This window comes from Podarcis raffonei, chromosome 6 (genome assembly GCF_027172205.1).
Source record: "Podarcis raffonei isolate rPodRaf1 chromosome 6, rPodRaf1.pri, whole genome shotgun sequence".
Lineage (NCBI taxonomy): Eukaryota > Metazoa > Chordata > Lepidosauria > Squamata > Lacertidae > Podarcis > Podarcis raffonei.
Genome location: NC_070607.1, coordinates 11,475,701 through 11,487,968, shown reverse-complemented (window position 1 = coordinate 11,487,968; position 12,268 = coordinate 11,475,701). Strand labels below are relative to the sequence as shown.

Here is a 12,268-nt window from a genome sequence, read left to right as displayed (position 1 = left end):
TCCATCTGGTACACAGGCTAAGACTCTACCTGCCCACAGACTGTCTTGCCGGAGTGGTGCATGCTCTGGTTATCTCCCGCTTGGACTACTGCAAAGTGCTCTGCGTGTGGCTACCTTTGAAGGTGACCCAGAAACTACAATTAATCCAGAATGTGGCAGCAAGACTGGTGATTGGGCGTGGTTGCCAAGACCATAGAACACCGGTCCTGAAAGACCTACATTGGCTCCCATTTCCGAGCACAATTCAAAGTGTTGGCACTAACCTTTAAAGCCCTAAATGGCCTTGGTCCAGTATACCTGAAGGAGCGTCTCCACCCCCATCGTTCTGCCCAGACACTGAGGTCCAGGACCAGGTGCGCAACCTGGGAGTCATTTTGGACCCACAGCTGTCAATGGAGGCGCAAGTTAATTCTGTCTGCAGGGCAGCTGTCTACCAGCTCCATCTGGTACGCAGGCTGAGACCCTACCTGCCCGCAGACTGTCTCGCTGGAGTGGTGCGTGCTCTGATTATCTCCTGCTTGGACTACTGCAATGCGCTCCATGTTGGCTACCTTTGAGCACAATTCAAAGTGTTGGTGCTTACTTTTAAAGCCCTAAATGGCCTCAACCCAGTATACCTGAAGAAGCGTCTCCACCCCCATTGTTCAGCCCGGACACTGAGGTCCAGCTCCGAGGGTCTTCTGGTGGTTCCCTCTCTGCAAGAAGTGAGGTTACAGGGAACCAGGCAGAGGGTCTTCTTGGTAGTGGCCCCCGCTCTGTGGAACACCCTCCCATCCGACCTCAAAAAAAAATAATAAACAACTATCTGACTTTCAGAAGACATCTGAAGGCAACCCTGTTTAAGGAAGTTTTTAATGTTTGATGTTTTGCCCTGCAATTTTTTGGGGATATGTTGGAATTTGAAACTAGCCCTAAAGTCCATTATTCTATGCACTGGATCATGGTGACCAAAAGGAAATAACTAGACCTGTGTTAATATATAAGAATATGACTGGCACAGAGGAAAAACCGCTCTGTTTTAACAAATAACATGCTTCCATTCTCGAGTTCATGAACAAAATATTTGCGTAGCCTTCAGCAAAGGTGTGAAATTTCATCAGTTCCACGGAAACATGCATGCTATGTGCTATTTTTTACATCTGTGAATAGCTGAGAGGATGTACAGTGCCCTCAGCAAGGAGTCCCCTGTACCCTAGGCTTACAAGTGCTACAGAACCTCATTTAGAATTAGTGTTTATTTAAAACTATCTGTATCTGCATGGTGCTTATCCAAAACGGTTCAGAATTTCAGGTGCAAGCGCAGTTAGTATTGATGGGATTCAGTTCAGTTAGTATTGATGGGATTGTTTGCTTTAACAAAACAAAAAGAAAAAAAGTGGCTTTTAGCCAGAACAAATGCTAACTTCAGAATGTAAGCAACAAATGTTTAGGTGGAATTTTCAAATCTCCTTTCCCTGGTGGAACAATCTTTACCCTTTGACAAGCTAAAGGAAGTAGACTAGAATAATTAGGCCTTTATTACTTTACAGGCCAGAGCTTGGCAGCCTTAATGTGACGACAAAAATGACTGCAATATTAATGTATTTGCAATAATCGGCGCAGGACAGTCTTGACACAACACCATAAAATATGGCTGGAATCCAGGGGTGTGTGCATGTTCCCCACCCCTAGCCAGGTGTTTCTTTCAAAAGGCACTTTTTACATATTCCCAACTCCAGAAACTTCCAAGCTGTTCTTTAGTTCCTTCAAATCGGAAAACGGTTTGGGAATTACACACAAGAGCTTTCTTGAGGGGGGGGAACTACCATGCTCCTTTCATGCAGGTCTTCTGTCTTATTCCTAAAATGCTTTTTGGATTCAGGGAGATTTACAGAATAGTTTAAAGAGTTCTAGGGAGGAGCACATTCGGAAAAGGAAACTCTGGGGGGATATCCAGGTGCATAAATTTCATGCACACACTCCTCTGGATTTCAGCCTGCGTCTCTTATGTTATTTATCACACCAAACTAGTGCTTGAAAACCTGTAGGGAACCAATAATACACCAGATAAGCACTACTCAGGGCTTGTTTGCACTTCTGCTTGTCCAGCGCCTAGAAAACACCTTCCCTGCTTCTTTCCCAGGGAAAATCCACTCTTTAGTGTTAAATCAGAGCAAGAATCAATCTGGAGAAAACCCAAATTGCCATTTGCTCCAATTGAGCACTAAAGAGCAGTTTTTCGCAGGGAGAAGCAGCGGGGGGAGAGGAAGTGCGGACGAGCCTTTATTTGGTGTATCTGAAGATTGAAGTCAGCGTAAAAGAACCACTGGTGCTCTTTTCTTTCTTTCTTTCTTTCTTTCTTTCTTTCTTTCTTTCTTTCTTTCTTTCCTCTTACTATTGTTTCTGTTCAATCACATTAAAAGCTAAAAAACAACCCTGTTTGACCAACAAATGGCAGAGCCATTTTCAAAAAGTCATTTTTACTTATTTTATGTTGCCCTCACCCACCGTTCTCCTCACAAAGAAATGTGATTGATTGTGACTGCATTTACTGATGATGCCATTCTGTTAAATGCAGCCTCATGATGTCATCCCATTAACTACATGACTTTATTGGATTGGATCATCAAATAATGTTGCAAGGGGAAACAACTGAGCTGAAGAGATTTTGAAAAGGGGGGATATTTGCACAATTCATGTTACTACCTTACAACTATTGCTAGTGTCCAACCAGAATTGGAAAATGATTAATAGTAAACACAGCTAACTTACTTATTACAGTGGTGCCTTGGTTCTCAAACTTAATCTGTTCCGGGAGTCTGTTTGACTCCCGAAACCGTTCAAAAACCAAAGTGTGGCTTCCGGTTGGCTTCCAGACCTTCCTGCACTCAAACGGAAGCTGCGTTGGACATTCAGCTTGCAAAAAACATTCAAAAACCAGAGCACTTACTTGGGAGCCAATTTGTTTGACAACTAAGCCGTTCGAGAACCAAGGTACCACTGTAGTTGTTTCTAAGGAGTGCATCTAACTAAGTTTTACTCAGAGTGAAACCATTAAAACTAGTGGACCTAAGTAATCATGCAACATTATATACAATCCTAATACTTTGCCAGGAATTGAAGGTTGAACAGCAGCCATGCTGCCAACATTATATATGACATAGCGTCGGATATGACATAACAAAGGATGCGCCATTGTTAATTTTGCATTCCAATTCTGAACAGAATCAGACTGAATAAAAACCTATTGAAGAATACTTCCAAGTTTAAAGCTGCTTGAATAATCCAAACTCCGCTACCAGAAGGTCAAGTACACAGCGCTGTCTCTCCTCACTGACAACTCCTGGTTAATGGCTCTAGCCAAGTTTGTCAAATAATAATAATAATAATAATTTTTATTATTTATATTCTGCCCATCTGGCTGAGTCTCCCCAGCCACTCTGGGCGGCTCCCAACAGAATATTAAAAACACGATAAAACATCAAACATTAAAAGCTTCCATAAACAGGGCTGCCTTCAGATGTCTTCTAGTAGTCAGGTAGTTGTTTATTTCCTTGACATCTGATGGGAGGGTTTTCCACAGGGCGGGTGCCACTACCGAGAAGGTCCTCTGCCTCTGTGCATGACTAAAGAGTACAGGTGATTTTTTTGTCATGGAAACTTTTAGCTGGAAATGCTACCAGAAGGTGTGCTAAAAAATACAGGCCTCCCCTCCTCCCCAGCTAGAGATGATGTTGTAAGAGAACAATAGACATGGGGCCAGTCTCATTTGGAACTGGGATGGGAAGAGACACACAGAATCATAGACTTACAGAACTATAGAGTTGGAAGGGACCTGAGGATCATCTAACCCAACCCCCCGGAATGCAGGAATATGCAGATATCCCATGTGGTGATTGAACCTACAACTTTAGCATTATCAGCACATCGCTCTAACCAACTGAGCTAACAATGATGCGTGGGCTTGACTTGCTCTCTGTGCTGTTCCCAAAGCTATCCGACACCCGAGAAATGTGCTGTCTAATTGTAAATAAGTTATTCAAACTCCTAAGCACATGTCAATGCATGCTACAGATGGCAGCTAGTGTCACCAACCCCCATCATGCCAAACTACCAATCCCAGGGTGCCTTGGGAAGAGGAAATGACTATTAAATCAGTTTAAGTGTGTAGAATGGGCATGCCCTCTGAGAATCCTAAAATCACTCCTAAATAGCATCGTGAATTCCACCTATTGTATACAGAGTGAATTCATCTGCTCATTGCGACAGTTTTCCCTCTTGCTGCGGTAATGTCATATAAAGATGGGTTGCGTTGACCATTTTACGCTGGGACATCATGAGGTTACTGTTAAGTTGTGGGTGAACGTATCAGACGACACAGCGATTCTTCAAACAGCTCTTGTTTATTCACAGGCCAGAACAGAACTGAACTGAAGGGTTCAGCCAACCTGCTTATATAGAGCTCAGCTACAACGCAACAGTAACAACTTTCTGTAACTATCCAATCACTGAACATCACTTTCAATTCCTTATTTGCATATGCGGACCTGAGTGAAAACTATCTACAGTATCCCCCTGCTGGCCCAGTTTGAGAACTTCAGTACATAACACCTACAATTTGGTTTTTGTGGTTAGCTGGCACTAGACCTCCAGATCCATGATTTGCTGAACCCCTCAAAGCACCCAGTGTGTTTGAACACAATTGTGACTTGATTAATGAGAGGGAGGTAATGGCTTCACTGTGTGAGAAAAACATTTATTAGAATCTATTTTTAGAAGTATATTAAAGTCAATGTTCTGCAGAATAAGAAAGCTCTATAAGTCCCTACCTACCACATAGAGATACGCTTCCTCTTGAAGGCCAAGTCATGTAAATTCCCCGTTTCAATTTATTTAACAAAAACTTGCTGTAACAGGCCCAATGCTTCCAAGTACAACATATCCAGATCTACAACTAGAAAAACAAATAGCAATCCAAAAGCTCATGATCAAGATGTCCGAAAAGTTCACATGCGTGGGACAATAAAGTAGTCAAACTCTGACTGCATAAACCAAAATTCCATTTTAAAAAACCCACAATATTCATATTTTTTTCTGAGTCATACCGCAAGGCAGCTGATGGAATACTGTGTATATTGAGAAGTCCAAGAGAATGTTTACGACTAGGGCAGATGATTTAGATTACCAAAATTAACAACATGTGACTTTTTTGATTCAGCAAATTCAGTCATGAGAGCTTGCGAAATAGCTATTGTCCGCAGCGACAACGTGGAACCTGAAAGTCCCCCAAAATGTTCCAAGTTTACAGTCCCTTCATAACACCTTTGTCATGCTTTTCTTAGGAATGGCTTTAATACAGGAATGAAACCCAAAATGAAACTGTGCCTTCCGCCCAAGTGGTGGAACGGTGCCCAATTGCGAATGCAATTGCTCAGAGTAAGCAAATCAGCAGAGCTAATTCAGAAATCCCCAAACGGTGTTTCAGGCATGTTGCTGCGCCAGGAAAGAACTGCTAGAGTTCCACGAGAAGCTGGCTAGCTAAATGTGAACCAGAAACACCCCTTCCAACATTGGAGGCTGACCACTGCATCTCTGCATGTAGACTTTTCTGAACTGAGCAACCATCAGGGATTGCCTCTTTCCATATGAACCTACCCAGACCCTGAGATCATCTTCTGAGGCCCTCCTTCGTGTGCCTCCTTCTCAAAAGGTCCAAAGAGTGGCAACACAAGAACGGGGCCTTCTCTGCAGTGGCTCCCTGTCTGTGGAATGCACTCCCCAAGAAAGTTCGCCTGGCGCCTTCATTATACACCTTTAGGCACCAGGCAAAAATGTTCCTTTTTCACCAGGCCTTTGGTTGATCTAATTTACATCCTATGCCCTTTTAAAATGTGGCTCTTGGGGGGGGGTATTGGGTTGTTTGATTACCATGGTACCTCAGGTTAAGTACTTAATTCGTTCCGGAGGTCCGTTCTTAACCTGAAACTGTTCTTAACCTGAAACACCACTTTAGCTATTGGGGCCTCCTGCTGCTGCTGCGCCACTGGAGCCCGATTTCTGATCTTATCCTGAAGCAAAGCTCTTAACCTGAAGCACTATTTCTGGGTTAGCAGAGTGTGTAACCTGAAACGTCTGTAACCCGAGGTACCACTGTGTGTGTGTGTATATATATATATATATATATATATATATATATAGCAGTTTTTATGTTGATCTTTTGTGTGAACCGCCCTGAGGCCTCCAGGTATAGGGCGGTATATAAATCCAATAAGTAAATAAATGGTATTTTCAGTGTATAATGAAGCTAAGAATCAAAGTACAGTCGGACCTTGGTTCTCGAACGGAATGCATTCCGGGAGTCCAGTCGACTCCTGGAACCGTTCGAAAACCAAGGCACAGCTTCTGATTGGCTGCAGGAGTGTCCTGCAGCCAATCGGAAGCTACGCCAGATGTTCAGCTTCCGAAAATCGTTTGAAAACCGGAACACTCACTTCTGGGTTTCAATTGTTTGGGAGCCGGTTTGTTCGGGAGCCAAGGAATTTGAGATCTAAGGTACGACTGAGAGGATTAAACCCCTTCTCTGTCCATGCTACAGCTCCAGTTACCCACACCACCAGAGCTACTATTTGCAAGGTTTCGATTAAAGTCACTGGAGAGTTATTCATGCAGCATTTACTTTGGCCTCAAGCAATACTTTATAGCTGGCCATTGTGCAAGATCGGTATTTTTGAAGAACAGTATGTCTCTGTTCCATTGGGCTTCGCAGAGCTAACAAACTCTCTTTGAACAGAAACTAAATAAAGGGACACTTCTTAAACAACCGTTTGTGACATGAGACGCTAGTTCAGATGCCATGCTTGCCCGTGGCTGGAAGGAAGCAGTATCTAAAAATCTATCCAGATTTCTGTAGTGAGCCGGGGGGGGGGTCACTAGGGGCGCATTGGAAGATGGCCAACAATAACATCTCTCCGACCCACACGAGGTAATTAAGAGGCTGTGATGGGAGTATGCAGCCTCCCTGCCCCCCCAAGGAAATGGGGGGGGGACTGCCCTTGCCTGCTGTGCCCATATACCACCCCCGAACTAGAGGGGGTGTGGCCACTAGGCAGAAAGCCCTTGTGTGGACTTCGGCTCTCCTGGACGCTGTCTCTGATTCGCGCCACTAGCTGCAGCAACTTCAAAAGAAACAATTAGAAAGAAGCAAATGCACATATTTCAAGGAAGAATGGGGAGTAAAGACTGCTAATTGAAGGGATCTCTGAGAAAGAAGACGGGTCGGATAAACAGGAATATATCATGAGAAGACACATCAAGGCTCGGTATGTCGGCAACGGGACTGGATGGGGGGGGGAGTTTCCTTTCTTTCTTCTATGTGATTAACCAATAATCCCCCCCCAAAAGTCAGAAAGGCCGCTTAAATGACCTAAGCTGGATGATTTAAGACTGTGTGGAGATAATTTCTAACCAAAAGGAGATCGTGGAAAGTACAAGAGCTTTGGGATGACGCAGTAAAAAATAGTGTCGCCATTTTGGCAAGTTCTGTCGAAAGACTTATGTCTGGGAGGAGGAATGCATTTGTTTCCATACAGCGGGCGAACCTCCTCAGAGGACTAAAGAAGGCGACAGATTTATGAAGATTAATGATGGAAAGAGTGCTTTTATTTATGGAAGTGATGATACATGGAAACCATCTCGATATGGTTATTGGACGAACGGAAAAATTCACACAGGATTACAATTTGTGTTTACCTGCTTAAGGAGATTATCAGAAGAGATCACAAAGAAAAAAGAAAAATATATGAAAATAACAAGATGAGATGTGGAAACAACAAGACAGGACTGGATAGAATTGTGAACATTATTTGGACAGATTTGTGGACATTAACGCAGCAGCAAGAAGATGATTGGAATCCCCTTCGGAACTTGAAATATAGGTACCCCCAACAAAAATGTAAAATTCGGCTTTGTAATTCGGAATTTATGTGATGTGATTTGATTTGATTGGTCGGTTAATAGAAATTATTTTTTAAAAAAAGATTTCTGCAGTGAGCCAGTAAATATAGAGTGTTGGGAGCTGAGCCAAGAAGGTAAAGGTAAAGGTACCCCTGCCCGTACGGGCCAGTCGTGTCCGACTCTAGGGTTGTGCGCCCATCTCACTTAAGAGGCCAGGGGATTCGAACCGCCGACCATGCGATCAGCAAGCCCTAGGCACTGAGGTTTTACCCACAGCGCCACCTGCGTCCCTGAGCCAAGAAGACCTGAGTTCAAATCTCTGCTCACAAATGAAACTGACTGGACGGCCTTGAGCAAATCTCTACATCTAACTTACCTCATAGTGTTGTTGTAAAGATAAAATGGAATAGCTCCATCTATGTTATCCCAAACTCACTGAAGGAAGGACAGGATACAAATGTAATGAAAACATGAATAGAAATATTGAGTTTCTTCTCCCACAATTTTCATCTTTAGGGTCAGCTTCATCGATGAAACATTTAGCAGGAAATGTTCAGTTCAAAACTAAGGCCGCTAGATAAAAGTTCACATTCTATCAATACCCATATAGGACTGCCATGAAAATTAAACTCCATTCATTCCTACCTCATTAACTTGCTTTTTGTCCAAGTGAAAAACCTGGCCAGAACTTGTTGATGCAATTTCTTCATAGACCTTGTAACCAATATGTCCTCTATCATCACAGTCTCCTGTTAGAACAAACACAACCTATATGGTTTGGGGGGGGGGAGAGAAACAAGGATATTTAAACAGCCCTTGTACACAAAAGAATGGAAAAAGGAAAGCATCAGAAATCAATTAGTGAAGGAAACATACATTATGTCATTAAAGGGATACGGTTTATTTAATATTTTCAGTCTTAAGTAATTAGTGTAATAACTTTCAGAAGAACAATAACATATTGGCAAGCAGGAATGATAGGCCACATTATTTCATAACATTCATTAGTGCCTCGGGTAATTACAAGTTTTTATTAGTCGTAGCATAACCTTTTTTTTAAAAAAAAAAGCAAAAATAGCTGCTGAACGTGCCAGATTCCAGTTAAATAGAGAGGTAGAAACTTGGAAACTGTTACTTATTTGCTTTTTTCTCTCCTACCCGACTGCAGACATCAGTTTTGCAGGCCTTCCAGTGGCAGTTTTGTCCCTGCTCAATAACCAGAACAGCTGGTGGGACAAGCTGATGGGGACCAGGCAAGAACTTTAGCCCTTTGGGTCAACTGGGACCTGCAGTAAAATTTTACCTTGTGGAGCGTTCCTGTTTAGTATTCCAGTCAGCTGTGCCTCCTGCAGGATACTCCATCACATTCCCCACCTAACCCGGTTATCAGAGCCAGATTTCAGTTTGATGAGGCCCTAAGCTACTGAACGTGATGGGGCCCTTTATATGTCTAGCTGTCCTTTGTCAACAAATTGTTGCTGTTGAATATATGCTATATGGTAATTTATGGACCTAATAGGTATCTATTAGGTGCTGTGGGTTAAACCACAGAGCCTAGGGCTTGTCAATCAGAAGGTCAGCAGTCCGAATCCCCGCGATGGGGTGAGCTCCCATTGCTCGGTCCCTGCTCCTACCAACGTAGCAGTTCGAAAGCACATCAAAGTGCAAGTAGATAAATAGGTACCGCTCCAGCGGGAAGGTAAACGGTGTTTCCGTGCACTGCTCTGGTTCGCCAGAAGCGGCTTAGTCATCCTGGCCACATGACCCGGAAGCTGTATGCCGGCTCCCTCGGCCAATAAAGCAAGATGAGCGCCGCAACCCCAGAATCGGCCACGACTGGTCCTAATGGTCAGGGGTCCCTTTTCCTTTAATAGGTATCTAAAACCATCTGCATATGTTGCCATGCAACCAGTCCATGCAGAATATAGGCACCCTATATATAGAAAAGGGGAAACCAGTGATATTTTAGGGAGCAGGCTAGCAGATGGGGCCCATTACTTACATCACAGGAGCCTACACAACACAAAACACTGTTGCTGTATGCAGGTTTTATTTTATTTGTTTTTTATCTTATATTTTGGAAATGTACATGCAGGGTTTTTTTTGTTTAAAGGTAAAGGTACCCCTGCCCGTACGGGCCAGTCTTGACAGACTCTGGGGTTGTGCGCCCATCTCACTCAAGAGGCCAGGGGCCAGCGCTGTCCGGAGACACTTCCGGGTCATGTGGCCAGCGTGACAAAGCTGCATCTGGCGAGCCAGCGCAGCACACGGAAACGCCGTTTACCTTCCCACCAGTAAGCGGTCCCTATTTATCTACTTGCACCTGGGGGTGCTTTCGAACTGCTAGGTTGGCAGGCGCTGGGACCGAGCAACGGGAGCGCACCCCGCCGCGGGGATTCGAACCGCCGACCTTTCGATCGGCAAGCCCTAGGCGCTGAGGCTTTTACCCACAGCGCCACCCGCGTCTCCAGCACTGCCGGTTATCAGTGGTTTTCTGATCAGTCTTCCTCAGGTTTGTTTCAGATGTCCCCTCCCTGTCCCTTTAGAGTTTGGGGGGTTTTGCCACCGGATTGTCTGCCCTTCTGCAAGCTTCTGTGCTCTGTTGCACCCGTTGACCCACATAGGAAACTGCATTGATCTGAATCAGACCAGGGGCTCATTTAGTTCAGCATCATCTATGCCGATTGACAATGGCTCTCAAAGATTTCAAACAAAGTTCTGTTTCAAGGCACCAGGAGTTGAGAACATGCCCTGTAGGCTACATAACCACTGGCATTCACACCTGAGCATCGGAAACGGAGGAAACGATAGCTAAGGTGGGTGTCAGGGAACTGCCATCAGCTCAGAGGCGAGAGGTGGAAGGGCAGTTGTGTTATACGGAGCCTCCAAAGATCTTGCGAAGTAGTTCTTCCTCTGGCGAGGAGGGAAGCCAGTGGGAGGGGGTGCAAGGATCAGAAGATGCTAAGGAGAGCCTCAACACCGAGCCTGAGCAAAGGGGAGGGGAGGCAAGTCCCCCTTTGCCAGCGCCCGTTCTGCGCAGTAGTCTTTGGCGCAGAGAGGGGAGGAGAAGATTGGGGGTCACACAGCTGTTATGCTGGGGAAGGTATAAGGACCGCCCACTCCCAGATTCTGCTAGCGACTGAGCAGACATGGACTTGCGACGCTCTGCACTGTAAATAGTTTGTACATATAATAAAGCCTGGAAAAGACAGGTTGGAGTCTTGCCTGTTTGCTCCCGAGCAACCACATCAGCACCTGACAGTGGGGAAAGCTGATATTTTGCTAATACCTGTCTAGAATATCATACGCATTAATAAAACTGTGTATGTCCTGTGATGAGATAGTTTCTTCTACCCATCTCAATATTGTATGGACCTGCTTATTATTTGTTGAAACTGGTCGCCTCCAACTTGTATAATTCAATCCTAAACACAATTACCTAAAAGTAAAAGGTAAAGGTAAAGGGCCCCTGGACGGTTAAGTCAGTCAAAGGTGTCTATGGGGTTGTGACACTCATCTTGCTTTCAGGCCAAGGGAGCCAGCGTTTGTCCACAGACAGCTTTCCAGGTCATGTGGCCAGCATGACTAAACCGTTTCTGGTGCAACAGGACACCATGATGGAAACCAGAACGCACAGAAAAGCCGTTTACCTTCCCACCGCAGTGGTATCTATTTATCTACTTGCACTGGTGTGCTTTTGAACTGCTAGGTTGGCAGGAGTTGGGACAGCGCAACGGGAGCTCACCCCATCATGGGAATTCGAACCACCAACCTTCTGATCGGCAAGCCCAAGAAGCTCAGTGGTTTAGACCACAGCGCCACCCGCATCCCATACCTAAAAGTAAGTCCCGCTGAATCTAACAAAACTGACTTCCACATGGGATCAAACTGTTATTTACATATTTTATCCAAGATGGTATTTGACCGTAATCAATAGGAACACTTCATTTTTTTTAAAAAAAGGAGACTTAAAATAATAACAACAATAATTAAAAATGGTGGTTTTGAAATAATCAGAATTGGAATTTGTTTCCTACCTGTGACTGCTTTTGCTGAATCAGTTGCAAGACCTCATGGGTCAGCTTGTAGTCTTTGGATCGCGCATCAGTAAAAACATAGATGAATGAACCCGGGAGAGAAATTTCTAGAGCAATCTTGATTGCGCCAATGCTCATCTCTGGACAGTCGCCGCCCCCCTGTTTATAATCGGGAGACAGGGAAATAATGTAAGCTTTTTAAAACAAAAACCAGTGCTAAAGTTTAAAAAGTCACAAAAATTCTGAATTCATTTAACCTCCCCATTTGTAGATATAGGGGTCAACCATGAAAAACGTTA

General features: G+C 44.2%; 1 protein-coding gene across 5 annotated transcripts in view; it reads right to left on the bottom strand.

Annotated features, from left to right (window-relative positions):
* Positions 1 to 12,268, bottom strand: part of HMCN1 (hemicentin 1) — a 301,086-nt gene that overhangs the window by 236,237 nt on the left and 52,581 nt on the right. For all 5 annotated transcript variants that reach the window (XM_053391425.1, XM_053391419.1, XM_053391422.1 and 2 more), the window contains exons 3-4: positions 11,970 to 12,128; positions 8,578 to 8,700 (exon numbers count right to left, since the gene is read on the bottom strand). In XM_053391425.1, the coding sequence (XP_053247400.1) occupies positions 8,578 to 8,700; positions 11,970 to 12,128 (282 nt within the window). The remainder of the gene's footprint in view (positions 1 to 8,577; positions 8,701 to 11,969; positions 12,129 to 12,268) is intronic.